The following is a 24,684-nucleotide window of genomic DNA, read 5'->3' on the forward strand; positions in this document are numbered from 1 at the left end:
TGGAGTAGACATGGTATTTCAATTGAAAGTGTTGAAAGTGTTGAGATCAGGTAGAAATCAAGTTGTATTCAGGTTGAAATCAGTTATCACAAGGATGATGTTTCAGTAAAAACAAGATCAGTGATTAACAATGTAAAATTTCGTTGATTGTTGTCCTTGTTTGGTTGTGGTTCAACTTTCGGCAATTGCCGGCACCTTGTGTTCAACTTCGAAGTTATCAATAATCAGTGAATCAGTTGATCAGTTCCTCACAGAACATGAACTCTCCTGCTACAGTTAGATTCAATGACCCTCCAGTCACCGAATATAACTCAATGGATGTGGATGAATCAACCGTGTCCCGGATGTCAACAGGTATGTTCAACATCCATCATACCTTATCAATTTACCAGACATCCTCAGATCAATTAAATCTTGGGCCAGCTAATGACCCAGAATCATGTTCTGTGTCATCCAATGGTCCAGAGGTCTTTTCTTCAATTTCTGGTGAGTTTATCAATTGATATGATGACAATCTAATCATCCATGGTCACTCAAATCTCACAGATCATTCACCTCCGGCTCAATGTGATCAACCAGGCCTCCCTGTTCACCTGGACCTATACCTTGGGCCTGAGGATGACCTGATGGCTGGGATGCATGGTGAGTATTATTTAAATAATCTAACAATGCATGTTGACACAAAAGTCCTTGCAGATCAATCACTTCTGGCCCAACCTGATATGCCGGGTCTAGCCATCCACCTGGATCTCTACCTCAGGCCTGATGAAGATATTATGACTGAGATCCCGGGTATGTTCATCAATTGAAATGAAATGTCCGGCCATCCCTGGTTACTAAAACCTGACAGATCCATCACCTCCGGCCCAACCTTATCACCCTGGATGTACCCATCCACCCAGACCTGTACCTCGGGCCTGATGAAGATTTTATGCCAGAATTCCCTGGTCTGTCAATCAAAACATCTCACCATCTCTGTTCACTAAACCCTTACAGATAAATCTCTTCCTGCCCAACCTGATCAACTGGGTTTCCCCATTCACCCAGACATGTACTTAGGGCCTGAAGATGATCTGATCGACTGTGAGGTGAAGCAGGAGTGTGCTGATTCAGATAGTGAGGTCTCAGGTGCACCGGTAGTATCCAGGGCATGTAGGTTTCTCCCTACCATCCAGGTTTCCTTACTTAATTCATCTCCCAAGCGATTGCAAAATCTCCCGAACGTGATTTGCCACACCCGGATGTCACCTATGAAGAATTGCTTGCCATGGTCCGGGAGTCTCCGGCCATTTGAGTCTTACAATCACACAGGCAGTGAGTATCTGATATAATCATTTATCTTTCTGCTAATTTGTCTCTTAGTTCAATCCATTCAAGATCGGGTCAGGATTACAAACAGCGACACGGACATATTCCCGACCCATCCATCCAACAACTACTCGAGGCTGAGAGACCATTCCGAACTGCCTGGGCAGAAACATCTGACAAACTCAGAAGAGCTGATGAAGACCTCCAGAGGCTGCAAAGAGCTGAACATTTGACTTCCAAATGCTCAAGGTATTAGATTCCCTCATTCTTAGGTTTGAAGATCAAATTCAAATGTAAATTACACAATTTCTGTTAGTAGACAAATTACCTGTGAACTTCCAAATGTTTATGAACCCACTCATGTCATGTAAACTACTTAATTATGGATGTATGGAACTCCCATTTCCGATTTATTCACTATCCGAGGACTACCGAGGCCCGAGTATCGATCACTGGGTCCATGTTTCGAGTCCGGCGCACCAATAACCTACTTCCCATTGCATGACATGGATATGTACATAAGGGGAGACAGTGTGGGATAAGTACATCACTTCCTTCCCCTCGCTCTTGTCACCCGAGGAGTACTGTCTAATGGCTTTGGCGTTGACTTACTCCGGGTGCTCCTCGCCGATGGCTCAATCACCGCTTTCTTTCCCCGCATCCTTTTCGGAGCCGGCAATGTTTTCCTCCCTTCCATTGCAACATCATCGTCAACCTCACCAATGTTGCCATTGGTTAACCCTGCCAGGAGGTCTCCCATTCGCGATGTCAGCAGTGCACCACATGTCACCAGCTTGATGGGGTGAGGCTTCGGAATTGACAGTGGGATTGCCATCTCTGCATGTGATGATGAAGGACCTTCTCCGGTTCTGGTTCTCTTTTTCAGTGATCTACCATCAGCCGAGTCATTATCATCATCATCATCATCATCCGTATGATGAGTGTCATTCCCGAAATCACTGTCGGGTTCGGAGGATGAATCCCTAGGGCTTTGGATGATTACCCTTTGCGTGTTTTTGACTTTACCCGTCCGATGGGAAGGCAACCCGCCTGATATGACCGATGCTACCATGCCGCCATCTTTGTTCTTCCATGCTTTGAACGTGAATGTTGATCCTTCGCCTTTCTCCTGCTGAGCATACCAGAAATTGAGGAGGGCCATCATGTCCCAATTTTGCAACTTGGAAGGCTCCTTCAAGTCAACATCCGCCAGAAGATATCTTCGTGACACAAAGTCATCCTGGCATTGAAGGATGGCACTCCATGGCACTACTGCCTTGTCGATCCCCGAACAAATCCCTATGTCGATGCATTCAACAAAGTCCCGGATGTAGCAAGGATTGACTCACGATAGTGCAATGTGAGAAAAGCCCTGACTATGGCCTTCTTCTCCTCGAGTTTTGTTTCAGTGATGTCCAGAAGCAACAGCATGCCATCTTCATCAGTGTTGAGCTCCAAGGCTGGTTTTCGGATTCTCTTGCGACCTCCCTTCATCTGTTGGCCACCTTCCCATACTCCGGCACCTATCACAGAGACCATCAACACACCCCTCTGGGTATCAACAGTTTAAACACTCACCAAACTGTTCCTGCGTGTACTCCTGCCACACCGGCTCAATGTCCTCCCAGTCCTTTGTCTTCATGAAGTTGTCCCCATCTCCTAATGCCTTGTTATCATCATGCCTGCGTGAAATATATTGGGTTGAAAGATCTGCGATGACAGGTAAAATTCACTCACATCCCGAACAGCACCTCGCCCTGTTCATTCTTCCAAGCTGACAGCACAAACACTCTCATCCTGCATTGCCTCCACATCTCCTTCGAAAAGTGCTCCATATATGCAGGTCCCTTCTTACGGGCGACCTGTGCTTGTATCTCAGGAGGAGGACAGTTGTTGGACCATTCTTTGGCGGTTTCTTTTGCCTTCTCCAATTCGTTGTCAGACAATTCAGCCATGACTCTCTTCACAGCTGCCTGATAATGCTTGAACATACCAGGATCTCCTGGCTTTGCCCCAGACTCATCCTTGATCCTCTTCAGCACCTCTTCCTGATTCTCCTGGTAGATCATCATCCTAGGCGTCCATTTCCTCCCATACTTTATCATGTCCTTCCTTTCCTTCTTTTTCTTGTTGTTGAACAACCAAGTCTTGTATATCTGAGCATTGAAGGAAGTGTAAGACATTGAAAATTTTGTTTCGCATTGCAACAAGGATGTATCACCTGCTTCCTCTTTTTCCATTGTCCTTTGTCCACCTTTGGTGCAAACAACCTGGCAGCCCTGGCAATTGCAGTGAAAACTGCCTGCTTCTCGCTCCTTTTCGCAGAAGTCCACTCAGGAAGGTAGTTCTTCAGCTCAGAAATTTCAGTTTCTGTGAGCTTCTGTGTCTGGGGTTGATGTGCCCTATGTCTTCCAGGAGACAAGCGATGGAATGACCTGACCTTGCCATGGTGACTCTTATTTGTGAATGTAGAGGGTAAGCAAGGAATAATTAATATTGGTTCAAAGTTCAACTTTGACCAAAGCCTAACAGTTGGTTAATCAACCTATATCGGACATGATGCCATTAATGGAAATAAATTTGTAATGAACAACTAATACTGCACAAACATAGCATTGGAATAACAATTTGTGCGACCTTCCTGAGCTAATGCTGTTCTTGCAACATTCAAAAATAAGATGAAGATAGGTCTATGCACCCCACTGCAAAAATCCCACAGGGTAGAAGCAAGGGGCAGAAAAGGTAGGAAAACTTGGGTCAAGGTCCCACTTGCAAGCACAAGACAACATGTCTACAGGTCCATGCCTAACTCTCCCCCGGAATCACCAACACTTCAGCCTGTTCCTGCACCACCTACTTGGGAAGACTGTCCTGATAATACTTATGAGCAAGACCAAGACTCATTCGAGCCTTTGCAGCTTCCAAAAACAATGGCAAGTGAATGTAAACCATTGGAGTGTCGTTCAAACATTGCTAAGTATAACAAATGCAGAGCCAGAATGACTACCTGAGGCAATGGCTCCCAAGGCAGGAATCATATCTGCATCACCTCCTGGATCGAGAAGCTCCTCCAGAAGATAGGAGATGCATCGTCTGCGACCAGGATGGGGTCTACAAATGTCAAGATTGTCTTGGGGAGCCACTCTATTGCACAGGATGTTGCAGGAGTCAACATTGTCGCAATCCTTTCCACTGGATTAGTCAATGGAATGGTCAGTTCTTCGAGCAAAGTTGTCTCGCTCATGTCGGATCCGTCATACACCTCGGTCATGATGGCAAAGAATGTCCTGCACTCGCAAATAGGTGGGATTTGTTTGAAGGAGACAAACCCGAGGACTAGCTTGAGCCTGAAGATCTACCATCCGTGTCGGGACCAGAGTTCCAGCCTAAGGAAAACACCATGGTCATCGTCGACAAGTCCTAGTTTCATACTTAAGTGACCTAAGTGATGATAAGAACTCCAAGCTGGAAATATACCTGGTCATTTGTGATGAACAGTAATTTCAAAGCCGAACACTTGCATCCTATCAAGCCATTTGATGAAGTATGGCTTGCAGATGGGCTGAGGTTCATGGTGGGAAAGGACAGATATAAAGCGCATCTTGCGGAGGCTGCTGACACTTTGGAAAAATCTAGCTGCAACAACCACCAGGCAGTAGATCAAGCAAATGCAGCTCGGCACAAGCTGGAGTTGACGGGTATTGGGGGAGTTGCTTGTGCCTGCCACAGCTGCTTTGTCCCTCATGCAGTGGTTGATTTTCAGAAAGGTGAAAGTCAAGCCGAACATGAAGTTCTACATTCACGAGTTGATCATGCATCATTTGCAGACAAATGAACATGGACTATGCCCTTTGCGAGGCTGCCCAGCACAACATGGAAGGCATTACCAGGGCTGTCACCTTTTATGACATCAACTGTCAATACAACAAGCACCTTCGGGTTCGGGTTGATCAAAGCTGATTTCTTGAAATGGTACCGGAATTGACCATTATTCCCGGCATCGGTTTGTGGCACGTGCATGGACATCAAGACAGCTGCTATGTCCGATATACGTCGAATTTCATTGAAGGCATTGGCCAGATAGATGGAGAGATCATGGAGACTCTCTGGGCATGTCTCAACCTAATTTCCCCCGCTGCTCGGGGAATGACATCCCCTCATTGACAGGAATGTCTCAATTTTCAGATGAATGATTCCAACTTCTGCAAGATGATCCACATGAAAAGGACCCTTTGCCGTAAATACAAGCAGGCAAAAAATTGCATCGCCGAAAGTAAAAAGGCTTTCGACAGACTCGATGAAGCAGCACCCACTAATTTGAAGACAGAATGGTTGGCCAATGAGAGGATCGCTCAATCCAGCAGAATAAATGATCCTGCGGCAATGGATGTTTATGAGATAAATATCAAGAAGGGTAAGCTGACCATGTCTCCATAGAAGTCCGACTTAATTTCACACTCAGCACCGAGAAAAAAGGAGATCAAACTTAGACTGCTAGAGCAGGGTAATGCCCATAATGCAGCACCATCTCAGAGATCTGTGGCAACATGGATATCTATGGGGTTGGCAATCAAGGAGGCTCAAATTGCATTGCTCATTGAGGTCCGAAGAATCGGAAAACGAACTATGGAGACACAGAGATTAGACCTTGCCCGGCAATGAGATCGTCTCCAAGGCCAGATAGATGGATTTACACATTCTGCTGTCACGCATCTTGGAGAGGGATTCGATGGAGATGACGATCATGACGACTTGAACGTAGACATCCTAGATGATCTCGATGATGACCTGGAAGATTTTACCGAGACATCTGATACATAGGATGAACTCGCCCGAGCTCATTGTGATCCCATTGCCATCAAACCTCAGGGGTAGATCGATGCAGACACTTGATGGCAGAGGATCTCATTCCTGCTGGAGATGTCCCTTCGTGAAGGGCAGGCAAATGATGCACTTCACAACCTCCGCATTCACTTGTGCAACAAGGCAGTCCTATTCCGAACGATGGTCAGGCAAGCCAAATCTCAAGCCCTGAAAACTCAAGCCTGGTTGCACAGGTGACTGTCAGTGCAGCAGGACTGTCTCCCTGCATGCGAGTATATATACTAAGACCAGGATCGCAAATGATGAAACTTGACACGGGGCATGGCCAACTTCAGAAGTACAAATCCCCTGCTTTGTGAGCAGCTCAAAGTCAGCACTGCTGTGGGTGATCCAAATGCCTGTGGTCAATGAAATAAATCCCTCGCGTGGTTCTGGTCCATCGAGGTCGACATGCGTGGTCCGGATCAATCATGGAATGAGGAATGTGAGTTCCCTAGTGCTTGACATGTCCGACATTGAGCTGACCAGACAAATATAAAGTTTACTGAGTTCACTGGCTCTGGGCAAAGGCACTACGGGATCGATGGAAGGAAGAGCTGATGTTGGTCCAATTCGAGATTGATTGGACATGTAACTTTTTCTTGTGGAAAGCAACCTAATGGGGTGACCGGATGCAGGAATCATTCATGAAACGACTTCTGGGTCATGCATGCTACTCCGGAAGGCAATCCCGAATGTATTCATTGCTGGCGCAGGACGCCCAGGCAGTGTTTCAACACCTGCAGACCATCTTGATAGATTCCCAAGATGAATGAATGGTTTATTGCCAATGGGATATAACAACCATTTCAATATACAAATTTAGTCCCAGGAATTGGCCGGGTCAGCCCATGTCGGAGTTTGAAAAATTTATTCATCCATCAGTGGATGATATATTCACATCTAAACCAACTCTCATTGTCATTGCCAGTGTGATACTCCTGCATCAGCCATGCCTGAATTATATCCTTCTCCTGCATCCACTTCTGACAATCAGAATTCCCTCAATGAGTACTGGCCCCTCACTCTCACTCCTGCAGACATTTCAGCTACTATGTCGATGTCTGAATCACGCATCCCCGCATCCATCTCCCAATATCAGGCGGAGGCTGCAAACAACAATCTTCCCCCTTTAGCTCGGATCAGGCACTTCAAAGCTGGGCTGCAATGGGAGATCACTGTAAGACCCTGACGACACTGGTGGTTAATGCTGACATCTTCCACAGACTTTTGTCATGCCCATCCTCCAGTACTCAGCTGCCAGGAACATCATTTCAGTCGTTCCCAGCCCTATTGCTCATATTCTTCATTTGATTCCCAGTCACACCTGGAACACGGTTCCGGATCACATCTTTTTGTATCACATCTGTGTGTTTCATGATGTCACAGATCCCGGAGATCCATCCCGGATCGTATCCAGCTATGATACCCCATGGTGGATGGGAGAAACTGCAATTCCGAACGAACCATGGCAATGGGATCGTGTGATGACTTGCTGTATCTTTCACTACCAGCATTGGTTAGTAAGATTCTTATTCCATTTCCTTGATTCATGACTGATCTACTCTAGGATGGCATTGAGAATGATGGTTTGACAATTCCGTAGCAGGTGGATCATACCTCAGTTCCATCAGTGATGGAACTGAGGTGGATTAGAGAACGCCTCCTGACATTACTTGAGGAGCAATGTGAGGGCATCCATGACAAGATGGCAGAGATACAAATCTACACTGCCATTCTAGACAGATTGAAGAGAGGCAGAGGAGAGTAGCTCTAGTCACTCAGTTGGAAATGTTGAAGTGCAAGTTGCATATGTGTTTTATGAGTACTGAAAATTGCATGTAAACATTGCAATATCTAACATGATGTTAAACAGTGCAGATGTTCATCACCATGTCCTGACCACCGAGGTCCGGATATCGAGTCCCAATTACCAAGACCCCATTACCGAACTCCGAATATCGAGTTTTGAGTTCTGAATGTTGAGTACTGAGTGTTGAGTACCGAATGCTGACTGCTGAATATCAAACTCCAAGTTCCGGATCTCCATTACCGATTCCCGACTCCCAGAATTTAACTACAGAGGTCCAAATATTGAGACCCAATTGCTGAACTCCGAATATTGAGTGTCAAGTTCTGAATATCAATTTCCGAGTTCCAAAACATCGGGTACCGAGCGTCGAGTACCGAATGTTTACTGCCGAATATCGAACTCCGAGTTCCGGATCTCCATTACCGATTTCCGACTCCCAGAATTTGACTACCGAGGTCCGAATATTGAGACCCGAGTGCCAAGACCCGATTACCGAACTCCGAATATTGAGTGTCAAGTTCCAGATATCGAGTCCCAATTACTGAGTTCCGAAACGTCGGGTACCGAGTGTCGAGTACTGAATGTTTACTGCCGAATATCGAACTCCGAGTTCCGGATTCTCCATTACCAATTCCCAACTCCCAGAACATAACTACTGAGGTCCAAGTATTGACACCTGAGTGCCAAGACCCGATTACCAAGTTCTGAATATTGAGTTCCGAGTTCCAAGGTCCGAGTGTCGAGTACCAAGTTCCGAGGTCCGAGCGTTGAGTACCGAGTTCTGAGGTCTGAGCATCGAGTACCGAATGTTGACTGCCAAATATCGAACTCCGAGTTCCGGATCTCCATTACTGATTCCCGACTCCCGGCATTTAACTAGCGAGGTCCAAATATCAAGACCTGAGTGCCGATACCCAGTTACCGAGCTCCTGGCCTTGATGACTGTCAATAAGATCTGAGTCTAAATACAATGATAGCCATTGCCCCAGTACCATTTTCAAATTTGTACAGCAGCATTCATACTTACATTTTTTTGCTTCTCTATGCCCTTTTGACTTGTAGGTTCCTTTTTCAACAGACTGTTCTTCTTAGCATTGCCTAGCGTAAGGTCGATGATATCATCTGGGCTACTCCAACCCAGGGACGGCCTTTTGTAACTGCGCACCACAACTGAAACCCCACTCCCTCACACTGAATGTGTTGGTGCTCGAGTGTCATCAAGAGACACGGAAGGCTCTGGACAGTTATTGTATGCATCTGCTATGGATTTCGGACCTTGAGTGTCATCAAGAGAGATGGTTCATACTTGGTAGTTGAAAGCAGGTACTGACATGGGTAATTACACTTTCTACTTGTTTCATCTTCCACATGGTGGTAGGGTTCGTCAATCCACCCTAGCCCATCCGCATGAGGGAACCCCAGCATAAATATGAACAGAGTCCCTCATATACCATGCCCACCCAACCCTATCCCCCTCCACCTCATGAACCCCATGTCTGACAATCCTTCTGGAAAATCCAATCATACACCCAGGATCGTACCCGAACTCCAGCTGAAGGCTTGGCATACTCATCTGAGCATTAGAATAATTCCCCACGGTGGTGAGAATATTGAAGCATTCAGGAATTGATAAATAGTCTCGATGATGCGGGGTTTGACAATTGGAAATGATGGATAGCGTGTTAAACACAGATGCCCAGTACTGGAGGATCTCAGACATTCTTGGCAGTTCCTTGCTTTCTGCCTTTCCTCTAAGGCTTGAAAATGTTCGTAACCCTGCCCAGTACTGCTCCAGATGCATGATCCTGAGTGCCGCTGATGTGATGGCTGCCGGCCTTGCAATGGCATTTAGGATTCCCTCGGACAATGGTCCCTTTAATGATGCAGATACCTCCGGGTCCGCTAGATTCTATGGGATTGATGTGCTCAACTACCGAAATCATCATCCTATCAAATCCTACCTCGTGCCCCTGTTGAAACCATGCCGGAGATGAATTAATGCACCCAGCAGGTAAGCCAACATCTTCCGAGCAATGTTTGAACCACTCCGGATTGGTTCGCCAATTCCCATCGACCTTCACACTTCTTTCCAGACTTGGAGACAGCAAGTCGGTGGCTGCCCAAATTTCCTTCTGTGGTTACCATTTGGTATTTAATATATATTGAGTAACAATGTATATCACACACCTGTGTTTCAGCTGTCAGGGCATCTGGGAGGTACCATGTGATGATGGTGCCGGACACATCTAGAATGGTGGTGGGTATGTCCACAAACCTTGTCCCCTCATGGCCGGGAGGACATCTCTTAAGCAACTTCTTCTCTTTCTCCTCATTGTGCCCGGTGTTCTTTGGGGAGATCAATTTGCTATATCTTGCAATGTCAATGTTCATCTGAACTGTGATGAAGGAATTTGAATGATCAAATGAATTTTCCGAAGCTGCAGGAAGACCCACTTGGATTTTTATATGCCTTTATGAGGCGATCTACCAATCGATCGCAGGCCATCACTAGATCAGTGTCTAGGTTAGGAGAAGGTATCACCGGATCTCCTCCTGTCTTCTTTGCATTGAATTTCTGTGCAGTATATTCAGATGCCTCGTGAGTGACTGTCAGGGCCCAAGTGCGCCAGAGGCTTATTTCAATTGCAGAAGTGGAAGAACCATTCATGATGAAGTCGATCTTGGGAAATCAGAAGCTGAATGCTGGACGCCCAGAGGTTGGTGTTAAAGGGGGTGGAGATAGTCAGGATCAGATAAGGGAGCCGAAATACCAGATCATTGGAAGTATGCTGGATATCAGATATTTGTTTGTTGACTCCCGGGGCTCGGATCTTGGCACACTTCACTCAAATTTCGGTAGTCGGAACCTTGCTTCTCGTACAGCAATGCAACAGTAATGAACCTGCAGCTGCAGGAACTCATTATGCTTCACCCGAATTAGCTACTCGGCAATCGGTACTGCATTGTTTTACAATTATCATTCACCTGTGCCCACCTGTCTATATTATATACTGCCCTCGGCCCACCCATCTAATATAATATATCCCTGGGCCCACCCGTCTATCTGATACCCACCTACCTTGACACTTGGCCCACCTGTCTAAGATAATATATATCTGGGCCCACCCATCTATCTGATACCCACCTACCTTGACACTCGGCCCACCCATCTAAGATAATATATATCTGGGCCCACCCATCTATCTGATACCCACCTTCCTTGACACTCGGCCCACCCATCTAAGATAATATATATCTGGGCCCACCCATGTATGTGACACAATATACCCTTGGCCGGCCCACCTGTCTAATATAGTATATATCTGGGCCCACTCGTGTATGTGATGACAAGTACCCTCGGCATACCCGTCTATCTGATACCCACCTACCTTGGTACACCCATCTACATAATATCCAACTACCTCGGCCCATCTGTCTATAGAATATTCATGTCCATCGGCCCACTCATCTACTCTACATATTCCACACATGAACCCACCTGCCTCCATCAGAAATAATATCCCTCCCAGCCCATCCGTCAACATTGAGGATATACATCACATTGGCCCATCATCAGCTGGCCCGTCTTATATGGGATATTATGTAGGTCAGGTGACCCATATAATACGGAAATATGTCACTGTAATATGTGGTTTATGCATCCTGGTAAACCACATCCCATATTTTCATGATGGTAGGAAGAAGTTGATTACTGGGCGAAGAAAGTGGTTGATCTCTTTGAGAGCTGGTTCTCTAGGTCCGGAGATAACGCCAACCAAATACATGTTTTCTGGCCTATATTGCAGACTCGGTGGGAGGTTCAGTAGCTCCATCACAATTGAACCCACTGATTTCTTCTTGCCAGAGGTCTTATTTCCGTGTGGGTTAAACCAATCTGTCGAAAGACTCCATGCTAATCTCAGGTCCCTTCTCTTTAACCCATCCATGAACAGCTCCCCATCAGGACCTAATATTTCCTGCATCACGGTGCCATCCTTAATATCCCACAAGTGATACTTTTCATTCATCACTGTTCCACAGTCCATGGCTTCTTCAATGCCTGGCTGACTGAGCAAACTGGCAAGAAAAGCATTGAAGTCTTGGACAACGTATGGGCGCACGGGTGCCCATAATTTCACCCCCTCATCCTTGGTACATTTTACCAACAACTGGCTACATGGCATACTTCCTTGGTACTTTATATAGGTACAACATTTGGAGTACTGCGATTTTCTGTTTGTGGTCACAGGCGGGTACGTGCATGAGCATCTTGTACATGTAGTGAATGTTCGAGTAATTGGATCCAGGTTGAATTTTTTGCAGACAGTACAGATATCGCAGGGAATTACTCGACTGGTGGACTTTCCAACTGTAGTTTCGAGGAGGAGGTTCAAAAGCCTGAGAATTGCATTGCACCATGGTCTGGTGACGTGTCCAAAAACATTCAGGATCAACACAATAAGCATGGTGAGGAGTATGGCAGGGTTTGTATTGTGAAATCTTCATTGGAAATTAGGTCCTGGTTATAATTCAGTATGCAGTCCTGTTTACTCAATATTTCTTACCTGTATCGACGATTGCTGATGTGCTATTCAGGTCTTTCTTCGTTCTACGACCCAGAACATCCATGATACTCCCCACTGCATCTCTAATTTCATACAATGATTGAAGAAATGCATGCCACAATTCTTCATTACAGGGATCATCATTTACTCGCATATCTCTGACCTCCTCCTGGGCTTTCTTCATCCAATTATGCTCTTTGGTAAGCATCCTCAGGACCTGTTGCTCATCAGACGAGTCAAGCTGATTCACAGTATTAGTTACATCCCAAAGATGAGTGTGCATCTCAATGTCAAGGAAATAAAGTCTGCAGTAATCTTCTGATGCTTGATCCTGAATCAGAGCTGAACGCTCCCTTAAAGTTCTAGTGGTATCACCCGATGTGCCTGATGTGGATCAGCTGGCCACCTGTATTGCCTCACTAATGTGCCTGTTCCATGCTCTGTCTTCTAGTGTTAGTTGGAAGATGCTTCTGGCAAGGTCCTCATCGTCACCATCCTATTACATCATTAATTAACTGCATAGATGTGTTTGTGTTGTGCACTTACCCTTGTGCTTTCCTTTGACATGGTGTTGATGGTGAAGATACACTCCAATGATCCAGTCGGTTTTGTAGTGAACACAAGGTTGTTATTGATAGAGAATCTCTTGTTCATTCATTCAATACTCATTTACACCTTCTATTTTTTCTGCTCTACAAATTTCCTTGTATTTTTTTTGTAATTTGTATCTCGCCTGACAACACTGAAAATTGAATCAGGCTCAGGGGCTGTTAGCTCAGCCACTTTGGAGTCTAATAAACCTTGTTTTGTCGCATTCTTTCTGATTGTTTCATATCATCTTAATTTTGCGTTAGTATGAAAATGTTATTGTAGTATTGTATGAACATTGGTAATTCATTGTCTTAATGACTTGGTGATTGTATTCATTTGTCTCCCCATAAGTATTGTATTTCTGAAGCGAAGAAAATCAGTACAAAGGTGTTCAAATTTAGGCATACCGCTCACTGTCTCAACACCAACTATGACTCCGCATCGTGTGAGTGATTCAATTTTTCTGTTACAATCCCCACCCTCACATTGATACAGAAATCTTCAGACTCAGGTTTGCGTCGAAGATGCATACCGGAATCAAACAACAAACCGAAAAAAACCGAAAGGCCCATCAATTTATGAAAGGTAAGTTTTAGTTTTTCTTCCAATACCCCCCACATTCATTCAAGTCGGGGCTTTACAGCCAGCTGGCTCAAGCAACAGTGATTGCACTATTAGTCACATTTTTATGTTTCGCCATCCTTTTGGCTGTGACCTTGCTACATAACTTACAGATATATCTACGTACTGGTAGACATGTATGTGTATATTAAATTGATGGTCAATCGCAAACAGATAGAAGAAACAGGGATATACGATGCTCTCGTGCAATGCTATTTTGATTCACCCCTTTTAGTGTGTCATTGACCCACATGCTGGCAACACCAGCAATATCAATGTCACTCTTGATTTGCTTGTGATGCACTGCGATTTAATTTTCTACAGGAAACACTAAAGCTGGAGAAGGATTCAGATGGCTGTACAGACATCGATGCGGAGGTCTTCACAGTTCGCACATCTCAATTTACTCTAGTCCTTGCAGTTTACCATGGTTTGTTCTCTGCAGGAAGACATGCTTATTGATCAAGTGGTGCAAGCTGTTGTCAACTCAAAGCTTTTTGTCAGAGGCAAGTAGATGCAAGTGGGATGAACTGTAAGTGTTACATATGATCTACCTAAGTAAAACCGACGTCTGACTGCACAATAGCCCCATATTCTAGTCAGCTTTGCGCTTGCTCTATATGCTCGTCTCGATTCATCTATCCGGATATTGCATACTACCTACATACATGTTGCACCCCACTCATCATAATCACTTTAATCCCCAATTTGATTGTGCCTCACATTACCACGTACCTACCATGATCGGATTTTATACCTGTCTTGATATAAATGCTAAACATTGACTTTGCTGATTCCCAGAGTGCCAAACTATCCAATTTTATTGTTCCTACCAATCAGACTCCCAGCGAAGGAGCGACCGAGTGTCCGCAGTGGTCAGAATTGAACTAATTTCACAATTACGAACTATTTGATAGTGGTACATGGTGCTATGTGAATTCCAAATACAAACTGCTTAGGATTACTCTTGTGATGTGCACATTTTTATCGGAGCTTCAACTGAGTCTGATTCACTACTTAGGGTAACGAAACCTTGGTTTGTTGCCTTCCTTTTGTATTCCACCCCTAACAGGATGTCTATGAACTTCAACAGACTTGATTATTATAGACTCAATTTCATAAGGACTTTTCATATGTCCTTTGTATGAAGGCTTTCCCTGCACGACACATGGACTGAATATTGTCAGACCTCAACTTTGCAGGAACTTTGAGCATTATGGCGGAGCTTCATGCTGAGTCTGATTCAGCTGATTCACTACTTATTGAATACAATACCTAGTTTGCTTTTCTCTATCCCCCCATCGTATGTAATGACACAGAATTAACTATTATTACTAAATTTAACTGATCAACTTTACATAGTTATACATAATATATTCAAATGGAACTATAGGCTCTTATTTGGTATCCAGTATGATGACGGCGCCTTACAACTATGATCAAAGAAAAACTGATAGCTACTACGTATAGATTTCTTGATGACAACATGCTGTGCTTCATCTTCCCACCACCATATCACTGGAAGCCTGACTCATCTTGTTGACATGCTCAACACCATGTCGTTAGCGAACAGCAAAGCCTATGGCATGGATCCCACCATGCACATGTGCAACAAGTCCTGCCAGAAATCACAATGCCACATGGGGGACAAGGGGATCGGTTGGATAGAGGACAAGAAAAAGCAGAAGTTATAAATTATCGCCATTTTGTGGAGAAGTCAGGGTCTTTTCTCTTGCAGAATGATTTGATATCGTGTTTGAGACAGGGATGGAGTTGAATATGCATTGAAGGATTGTTGAGTGGATGAAGCAAAAAGATATCACGAAGAAAAGGTTCTTGGGCTGGTCCAGGGAATTCCTAATGTAGTCACTCTCATTGTGGCTTGAGATGTTGAGTACGATGGAGAGCCTGACTCCACGTCATGCATCCGTCATTGCAACAGGAAATTCAGTCCTGGATTCCGCTGTAGATATCACCAGTGCATGCTTTTAACCCCTTGCAGAGAACCATTGTCGACATACTCGACTAAATGAGAGCTAATAGTCGCTTTCCGCAACTTCGTAGTCAGTGGGTTTCTTTGGTGCTCAAATTTGAGTCTTATACTTACAGTTCATTCTTAGCACACAAGGAAATGGTCTGAAGGAATGTCCTACATGGAGACCTTAGCCCGAAAAACTTTATCATTTATGAAGGACAAGGGTACTTCATCGATTTTGACCATGCACAGATCATCACGCAAGGCAACACTAGTGTTCATTCACATGGTACCGTGAGTTGAAGTTGGAAGTTTAATTTTGTACAAGTGGCTGATCTGATTGTCCAAAGGGCACCATGCCATACATGTCTATCCGCCTTCTGCGCCATTTGCATTTAGTGTCTAAACAGCGAGAGAAGGGTCTCGAAATGATGATGACAGAACAGACCGCTGCTGATGACCTTGAGTCTCTTTTCTACATTTTTGTCGAATTTGTGACCACATACAATAGACCGAAAGTGACAATAATATATTTGAAGACAGAGCAGTGGTCTGATCAATTGGAGGACTTAGGCTCCAGAGCTGTTTTGTACAAGTTGGGGCTAGTGCTCATTGTAAAGCATGACGAGGAGTTGATGAATCACATGACAGCTTACTTTGCTGAACTCAAGCATCTCGTTCAGGAATGGCACCTCATATTTCTTTGAGCAGTTGATGAAACTTCCGAGAGTGCTGTTACTCACGATGACATTGAGGGGGTCCTTGTGAAATGGATCTCTCATCAGGCTGCTGATGAGCCTCCTCCAGTTCCTCAATCCTCATTACTGAGTCCAGCTCACATCTCAGGTCATCCAGTTCCTCGTCGCTCAACCCGAAAGATTTTACAGGTAAAGAGACCATAAATGTTGTCCAACACATCATTGTTGCCTTTGCATAGAGTGTGCCTTCGTAGTATCATGTTATGAAGCTAATATTACATTTTTCAGTCTGCGATGTACTACTGTTATTCAACCAAAAATAACATACACTATGCTCATTTGGTCTGTGTACTCTCAAATAAAGATCATGCAAATTACGATATGGACAACAGTGAATAAAAATTGTGCTGGCTTATCTAGAGTGAGATGAACCTCTCACACCTGCTTTTCGCTCTGCATTGGGCTTTATTAATGACATGATTCATTGAATGATAAACTTCCTGTGAGATGATAAGTATACTTCAAATTAAACAATACAACGACAAACCAAGTGGGGAATTTCGAAGTCCTTGCAAATGTCAAGAAGTGCCTGAGCACTGGTTGAATTAGCTTTGTACCAATCATCATGATACCAATTACGAGGCAACCATGTGATTGCAATAGAGTTTTTAGACGTGCATCTCGCCTCCATGAAGCAAGAAAGCGATGTGTTTCCAATTGGAATTGTCATATTTTCCTCGTACATCGCAGGGGCGTAGGACTCAACAGCGTGAAGTAGATCAGTGATTGCTGAGCTAATCCACAGGAGAGCTACATGCCTCACAACCTTTGGTTTCACACCAACAGGGGTGTCTGTTTCATCCCTGCTCATGCCATTGACATCCAACTGGTCAATGATGCACCTAATGGCGTCCCACATTTGAGGATCGCGGTGGCAATTTTGCTCAGCAATTTTTTGACATCTTTCGAGCGTCTGCAAACACATGAGGCACAGAATGGGGGAAGTAGTACAGTACACTTACCCCATGCTTACAAGTGTTGAGCCTATCCAGACGTTGCCTCCAAGTACTACAAGAAGATAGTTCACAGGTAGCCTCCTTTCTCTGTTGCACATCTGTGAATCCTGCTATCTTGCTCTGATCTCGATAGGCTTGTTGAGTTTGACGAAGCTTGATAATGCAGAGCACGTGCAGGTCATCGAGGCTCATCCTATCTTCATCAAAAATTACTAATGGATAACAACCTGTCTGAATTTTTTGTTGGAAGTCTACAACTAACAAGTTGATTGCCTCTGTATTCAGCAAAGAGGACCTCAGAGAGTCTTGCCAGTCAATGATTATGTTGTCCAAATTTGGTGGGTTTTCATTGTCGTGATTAAAAGCTTGAACCATTTGCAGTGGAGGGAATTGAGGCAAGGGACCTGACTTGTATTTCAGAAGGTGTTTTCCCATAAGTATGTTCGAAATGCATCCTTAAATTTAGAATAATGAGCCCCTATTCAGTTTGATCACCCTAGACGTACATGTAAATTGTTCTTGGTACCCTGCTTCCCTGGGTGCTTCCTGCGAGCAGAAGGCATCAGATCATCGTCACATTCAGGCTTGCTAGTATCATCCTCTTCAGATGTACCACCATGTTTCTGGGCACAAGAGTTGTGAACACGAGGATTGTGTGAGTAGGTTGAGTGCATGATCTTAATTTCACTCGCTATCCAGTCAATTAATGTTGGTATCATGGTGTCGACTGCACTCTTGAGAGCAGGTACAACTACCTTATCAGATATTTGAGATAGTTGCTGATTTACCAGACGTCCCAGATGAGATTCTGTAACAGATGGCAAGGGCAGTGCTCTCATTCGTCCAGAGCTGAGAGGAAGACCAGAAATTGGTTTAGGACTGGTGACATGGTTTGTAGGTGGGGGCGGAGCAGTTGTTGGTATGTCATGATCCATCAGGATTTCGCGATCGGCTTGGGAGGGCGGCCTATCATCCATAATAGTATCATTTTTATCGGTCTGTTGAGTGTCTAAGATGGACATAGGGGCAGTTGTTGGAGAAGACAGATGAGTAGATGCAGTAGATGTATATGGAAGTGCTGTTATTGGAATCAAAGTTGAAGCATCAGGACGCATAGTAGGGATGACCGGAGAAACGGTCATTGAGATGGATGGAGAATCAGGGGACGTTGATGAAGCAGAAGCAGAAAATGAGGATGGAGATTCAGTGGTTGTGGCCTGGAGGGAGGCAACATTCAACAGGGAAGATGTAGGGGTAGACTGCAATACACGGTGCAGGGAGTGGCTGGAATGTTGCCCTTCGCGCGGGACAACAGGAGTAAAAGAGGTGTATGGCCTGTATGGCTTGTATGTCAGTGAATTTTTATTCCTGTTCTCTAGATTAGCACGATGTTCTGGTACAGTTGGACCTGGAAAGACAGTGCTCATGCGAGTGATGAAACTAGAGAAAATTGCAATCTCCAAGTCAGTGTTAATAATGGCATCAACTTTCAGTCACGTACTTGCGGGCAGTCTGCCCAATAACCACAAGTGCTGCAGCAAGGTTTGGGGAATTCAGATTGATCTCTGGGTCGTCATCCAACATAAAATTGTTGTTGTTGTTGTGTTGAGCCATGATCACAAGTAGAACAGCAGGTCTGTTTCACATCATGTAGTGTCATGATATAAATGCAATCGCGGACTTCACTTGCGAGGCATCCGCTGGCTTTGCCTGTCTGAAAACCAAAATGAAGATAGAAAAAATAGAATAAGATCACAATAAGACAAGTGGAATGATGAACAGGAGACCTGTGACGACAAAAAATGCACCTGGAGTCTGATTCATTAAAGACTAGGGCTGCTACAATAAATAAGAACCAGGCATTTGAACAAGATCACAATAAGACAGGTAGAACAAAAAATGCACTGAGAGTCTAATTCATTGATTTTTGGACAGCTGAACCCTAATTCTAGATCCAGGCGAGTGGATGAGAGCGATAGGGGTGAGGGACGTGATGCCCAAGGCACTCACAGATACTTTATGAGGCCTGGCAGGAGTGATCTTCGAACGTCAGTCTGCGTGACAATTATGGAATAAACTTACTCGGCAACTCAACGGTGTGTGTGCATGAGGTAGATCTAAGTCTCTTTCAAGACTTGGGCAGTATTTTGTGATACACTTGGAGACTAGAACCACTACAATATAATGACTTAGAGTCTATAGTCTACTATACTACAGGTTAAGTTACATGACAAAATACATGACAAAATATATGACATTGCATATATATAATAGGGGAAAGAAAGAAAGTCAAACAAGTGCTTCAGGACCCTAAGTAGTGAATTCCAAGTCAGTCGAAACTCCAACCGAATTATCCGGCAGCCACTCAAATGCTTCGGAAATATCCGGGAGTCTAATCCTCCCACTCACTACTTAAGCCCAAACCTTGTCCTAAATGTCTCCCTTTTTACCATCATTGTTTGATTTAATTTAGTTGTTCAGTTGGTGTAGTCATTAGTGTTACTGTTGTCTTAGTACTTATTGCATGAAAACAACAAGACTTGTCCGTAGTCGTTAATTTTGCATAGCAGTCATTCATTTTGCTCAATGACAAGAATAACAACCAAGTCCAGCCAAAATTGTGTACATGTGAGTACAAGGTAGTCACTTCAGCACTGGAATGAACTAACAACTCATCCTGCCAGCTACCAATCCACCCATGGCTAAATAGCACGTCCTACAGGTAAAGTTCATATTTACCCAAGTTCGTCTAACTAACTATGCCTAAAGTGTGCCTGATGACATAGAACGAACTCCACCAGCTATTCCTTTTCCCTCCAAGATTCCCAAGCTGTGAGGAGAGGTCTCTCATCTCAGTCGGGGTGGATACAATTTACAGGAGACAGTTGGCTAGCCTGCTTCTGAATATGAAGAAACTTGTGTGCATTTTCATTGTGTCTGTTCCATCTATCTGTTTAAATTGTTTTCATGTAGGCTTTTGTTTTGCAGCTAGCCTGTAAATACCTCAGAGTACACAAGTCATGGAAACTTCAAGCACAGCCACGGTTGGCCATTGTCTATGCAGAGGTAGGTCCGGGGCTTATTGACAGTGTTTGTCACTCATTTTCTGTAGGTGCAGAAATGGTATCCTATACTTGAACGTTATGAGGGAAATTGGGTCGTTGGTGATATGCTCCATATCTTTTTGAAAAATAGTTGTAGCCATGATACTGCGGCATAAGAATGTTTGCCTTATAATACTATTCTGAAATCCAAAAATTACAGTTAGTTAACTTTGGTATGTTTTATTCTACAACAAACAGTAAACCCTTCATTCATCATTTGTAGCAACTCTATCATACAAGCACACTTCATCTGTTTGGGTGATATGGCTCTATTGTACATGGGGTACTCTGGACTATTCAAAGTTTGAATGCTCAGTCTGGAAAGTGTCCAGGCATTGCGGCAGGGTATCCTTGCTCTATTGATTAGGAATAATGATGTATTGGAAGGTTCGTGAACTTACTTGTTTTATAGACATGGCTTGATTGTGCAGTTACAGCAGTTCCAAGAGATAGAAGACCTCATTTCACTCCGTGGGGGATGATATAATTGATTCCGTTGAGGATTCGTTGTGTGACCATGAGTGAGGTGAGGCAGTCCTGTTGAAACCCCTAACACAATGTCATTCACATGGATTGATGTAGAACAAATGATCTGTCTTACACTGTGTTTCCCGACTTGGGCTTCATCTGAACTGGCTTCAGAGAGCATGATCTCGTCAACATCCACATCCAGCAATGCACTTTGGAGTGCAATGTACATGTGTTTGCGTAATTGTTCAGTACCGGCATGCCTGATCTCACAGTGATGATCGATATACTTGTTTACACATGCGTGCAACCCGCGGACAAGTTTTCTTTTTTTCGGTGACTGGTACTGGTACCACCAGGCCTTACCACAGTCGTCCATTGTCAAAACAATGGCAAGGGGTACCATCTCATTTCGAGTAAGTAGTGTCGATAAACAGCGAGCGAGGTGTTACTAACCTCGTCATCTGCCATTGTAGTGTCCATACAGCCATATGTTCCACTCTCTGTACTGATGGGAAGGTCGAGATCCATAGTGAATACCATCCATGCATCCTGACATCCTCAACAATGAGGAATTGTAGGTAACTGATTTACTTACTTTGTCATCTTCATGTTGCCAAAGCTCACATTCATAGGACGTAATTGATGCCTTAATAACCCATTTCAGTTCCTGCATTTCATATGCGTTTATGGCTCCCCTGAGAGAACACGGAGAAGGTCTGCCATACGGGTTGAACCTTGCCTTGAGAGTGTTGTTTTTGCAGGAAGTCATTTTTGATGCCATGAGTTGCATATCAAGCACTTACTTTCTGATTTAAAAGTAGTCTGGGCAGACAATAAGTGTTTTCATCACCGATCAAGTTAATATCCTCGTGATCAAACTCTAAATCATATTGATGCTTCTCCACTCACATCTCCATAGTTGCCAACAGACAATTGGCCAATTGTTAATGCTGTTTTTTGTTTACAAGCTTCACAATTAATTTGACTGTCGGTGCTAGGTTCGTAGTTAAATACGGGCAACTTCCCTCTTAAGTGTCTCCACCATGGATGCAAGTCTCCAACTTCAGTCAAATTCTGATTTCGCTGACACCAAAATAGTTCTCTAGTAAATATACTCTCACTCGTCACACCAAGGCAGTCAATATCTTGGCTGTGAATATGCATGGAACATTGCTCCTTACTGGAAGTAATCTGTCTGTCCCTCACTTAACTTGTGCTGACAGCCAGATAGGTAATGATAGTCAAATAGTAATATGGAGCCTGTTGTCCGGTGAAATGATTCAGGAAATATTTACACCAGCAGCAGACTATATCAGTGCCATTACCTGGATGCACATCAACAATCATAGTGAAACATCATTTGCATTTGGTGTTTCGGATGGCAACATTCAAGTTTACGAATGGAGCAATGATGTATGTGAACAGGGGTATCGCTATCAGTCTTGCTGATGAAGTTGATCCACTCAGGCATTATTCGAATTCTGGAGTACTACCATCAGTCACTCAAGTGCGGTGGAGTCGCTTGCTTGGGATCCTATCCGTCGACGACTGGTGAGTGCCAGTGGTGGTCATCCTCACGTTTAGAAATTCACATCAGACAGTGAGATGCCTAGCCATCGATTATTGCATGATATTGATTGTTGTCAGAAACTCTTGTATCTATCACCTTGCAACCTGAAAAGCAGCCATATGTTGCACATGCAGTACACTTCTACGACAACGGTGCTTCCCTTTTGGTGTCATTTCTGGAAAGCGGTGAAATGTCGGTTGACGATTGCATCCTTATTTTTAGTCTAACTCTTGTTTTAAGATTCTGCTATTCTATTGAACCTTGGGATTTAAAGTGGCGCAAGAAGGTGCAGGGAAGAATGTAAGTGAGGGCTTCATCTTGCGTACTATATATTCACTCATCCTGCAGCGGCAATGCCTTCCTCGAGGGTAATTTCCTCCTTGTGAGCAATCTCAAAGACAGGGTGGATAAATATGCCATTCCTACCCTACAGCGGGTACAGTCCTACAACCATGTGATCCTCTGTAATGTTCCTCTGCAAATCTCCGTTGCTTGCGAGGCGGGACTTGTTTTTGTTGGAGGTGATGATGGATTTGCTTGTATATTCAATTACAATACAGGGGCATATCGAGGATAGCTAACACATGGGAATTGGGGTGATCAGATCATCCCTGTCGCAGTAAGTCTGGACCTTGATATACATTACCATACTCACACCTTGTAGTCACACAAAGGGCGTGCTGGGTGCACCATTATCACCGGCAGTTGTTTTAATGGACACAGTGTTACGGACTTGGATAGTATCTTTTGGCAACGCTCAAACAGAGCGTATGTCGTCAACGGTTGCAGACATCCTTGGGCTAGCCCAAGGTTAGGGATCTTACTTGGTGAAGCTTCGGCAAGTAAGATTTAACACCTATGTCCAAATCGGGTAGCTTATGTCAAGCGGGGCTCGACGATAAGTGTATCTGCCAAGGCTTACGATACCTGAAGGTTAATTGTAAGATCTGTGTTAATAGGAGGACAGGAGTCCGACTAGTTAACAGGGGCTTTGCTCGTCGACGAAGTCGATGAGTAAAGATCGAGACTAAAGACTTATCCGTGATGAGCAGATAAGAAAGTAGAATATAGACTGCTGGCTAGGCAGAAAGGATCACTCTTGTTAGGAGTAGAAGGTCAAGAACCAAGTAGATTCAAGTTAAGGAACTAGATACATGGTAGCAAGTTTATATAGAGGAGAGGACACATATTAGTGGATGATAACTCGTACTACCGGAAAGAGAACTGGTCAAAGGGTGATACTAGAAAAGGAAGGCACGTTCGAGGTGAGTCATAGGCAAACCGGAATGTGCAGATAGGAAATGAGTCAAAGAACAGAAACAGGAAGTGAAATGCGCAGGGGCACAATCGTGCAACTGCAGAGCTAAATATAAGTACAAATGTGTGACTGCGCACCGAGTCATAGATCAAGAAAGGAAACAGGGTAAAGGAGATGTGGCATGCATTGTATCATAGGTTACCATCCGAACAGTAAGGGTAAATGGGACTGCCCACAGGGTCAGTCAACGGGTGGAACGGAGCATGGGTACGCTTCGTCAGAGAAAGGGTCCGGCCAGATGTACTGGCTCTGCTGGAGCGACAGGTAGAGGGCAAAGGGGAATGCAAGGATGACAAGGATAACAAGAGCAAGGTCAGGGTAAGGGTGTGATGCAAGGGTGGAGATGAGGAGGATAAGGAGAAAAATGGTAGGGGCCCAAGCATCTAGATGTTCTTGTAACAATGGCGACAATAGCTAATGAACTCCAGATATCGATGGAGGAGGATGCGATGCCTGCCTCGCCCCTTGCGGGAGCTTCGTCCACCTTGCAACTTGTTCGATTTGCTATTATCTGTGTGTTGGTAAACATTGCCATGCACACTCTTCATTCAGGGACATTAATGGAACTTTGCCTGCAGCTTCATGACATTGTAGTTGGTGCTCTTTAGGATGTGTAGACATACTGTTCAATTATTTCATAATGTGTATGAATTTTCTATTATGCCTACTCATAAAATTGAATGAGCTTCAAATTTAGAGAGGAAAAACTGGTATGGATTCCTCTTCCCCTAAGCGGGGCACTAAGTGGGGCACTTAGCAGGGAACTCATAT

General features: G+C 44.3%; 8 protein-coding genes across 8 annotated transcripts; 4 read left to right on the forward strand and 4 right to left on the reverse strand.

Annotated features, from left to right (window-relative positions):
* Positions 1–257: 257 nt before the first annotated feature.
* Positions 258–1,541, forward strand: EDB93DRAFT_1102998 (uncharacterized protein; the record flags this gene model as incomplete). The annotated part of the gene is made up of 7 exons (XM_041447261.1): positions 258–354; positions 403–486; positions 547–642; positions 697–792; positions 903–947; positions 997–1,152; positions 1,363–1,541. 7 exons carry the CDS (start codon positions 258–260, stop codon positions 1,539–1,541), a joined length of 753 nt encoding a protein of 250 aa, XP_041308818.1.
* A 314-nt stretch (positions 1,542–1,855) lies between these two features.
* Positions 1,856–4,579, reverse strand: EDB93DRAFT_1249194 (uncharacterized protein; the record flags this gene model as incomplete). Its single annotated transcript, XM_041452818.1, has 6 exons — positions 1,856–2,607; positions 2,658–2,831; positions 2,887–2,990; positions 3,046–3,464; positions 3,530–3,763; positions 4,358–4,579. The coding sequence occupies 6 exons, from the start codon at positions 4,577–4,579 to the stop codon at positions 1,856–1,858; spliced, it is 1,905 nt and encodes a 634-aa protein (XP_041308819.1).
* A 947-nt stretch (positions 4,580–5,526) lies between these two features.
* EDB93DRAFT_1249195 (uncharacterized protein) lies at positions 5,527–5,970 on the forward strand (the record flags this gene model as incomplete). The annotated part of the gene is made up of 2 exons (XM_041452819.1): positions 5,527–5,722; positions 5,771–5,970. 2 exons carry the CDS (start codon positions 5,527–5,529, stop codon positions 5,968–5,970), a joined length of 396 nt encoding a protein of 131 aa, XP_041308820.1.
* A 1,153-nt stretch (positions 5,971–7,123) lies between these two features.
* On the forward strand, positions 7,124–7,942 carry EDB93DRAFT_1103001 (uncharacterized protein; the record flags this gene model as incomplete). Its single annotated transcript, XM_041447262.1, has 5 exons — positions 7,124–7,351; positions 7,398–7,539; positions 7,561–7,690; positions 7,742–7,760; positions 7,781–7,942. 5 exons carry the CDS (start codon positions 7,124–7,126, stop codon positions 7,940–7,942), a joined length of 681 nt encoding a protein of 226 aa, XP_041308821.1.
* Positions 7,943–9,368: 1,426 nt separating this feature from the next.
* EDB93DRAFT_1249197 (uncharacterized protein) lies at positions 9,369–10,652 on the reverse strand (the record flags this gene model as incomplete). The annotated part of the gene is made up of 4 exons (XM_041452820.1): positions 9,369–9,893; positions 9,946–10,116; positions 10,172–10,380; positions 10,439–10,652. 4 exons carry the CDS (start codon positions 10,650–10,652, stop codon positions 9,369–9,371), a joined length of 1,119 nt encoding a protein of 372 aa, XP_041308822.1.
* A 5,453-nt stretch (positions 10,653–16,105) lies between these two features.
* EDB93DRAFT_1103005 (uncharacterized protein) lies at positions 16,106–19,064 on the reverse strand (the record flags this gene model as incomplete). Its single annotated transcript, XM_041447263.1, has 8 exons — positions 16,106–16,138; positions 16,393–16,497; positions 16,562–16,680; positions 16,876–16,897; positions 16,982–17,407; positions 17,457–17,681; positions 17,957–18,890; positions 18,952–19,064. The coding sequence occupies 8 exons, from the start codon at positions 19,062–19,064 to the stop codon at positions 16,106–16,108; spliced, it is 1,977 nt and encodes a 658-aa protein (XP_041308823.1).
* A 1,949-nt stretch (positions 19,065–21,013) lies between these two features.
* Positions 21,014–21,942, reverse strand: EDB93DRAFT_1103006 (uncharacterized protein; the record flags this gene model as incomplete). Its single annotated transcript, XM_041447264.1, has 6 exons — positions 21,014–21,103; positions 21,156–21,383; positions 21,479–21,574; positions 21,621–21,764; positions 21,829–21,847; positions 21,935–21,942. The coding sequence occupies 6 exons, from the start codon at positions 21,940–21,942 to the stop codon at positions 21,014–21,016; spliced, it is 585 nt and encodes a 194-aa protein (XP_041308824.1).
* A 181-nt stretch (positions 21,943–22,123) lies between these two features.
* EDB93DRAFT_1083255 (WD40-repeat-containing domain protein) lies at positions 22,124–23,172 on the forward strand (the record flags this gene model as incomplete). The annotated part of the gene is made up of 6 exons (XM_041445752.1): positions 22,124–22,211; positions 22,257–22,438; positions 22,493–22,592; positions 22,673–22,787; positions 22,836–22,895; positions 22,944–23,172. Coding segments are annotated over 6 exons (774 nt in total), but the record flags the coding sequence as incomplete, so codon positions are not given.
* Positions 23,173–24,684: the final 1,512 nt, after the last annotated feature.

Source organism: Suillus bovinus, assembly GCF_016758785.1.
Source record: "Suillus bovinus strain UH-Sbo-P2 chromosome Unknown EDB93scaffold_19, whole genome shotgun sequence".
In the NCBI taxonomy this organism is placed as follows: Eukaryota; Fungi; Basidiomycota; class Agaricomycetes; order Boletales; family Suillaceae; genus Suillus; species Suillus bovinus.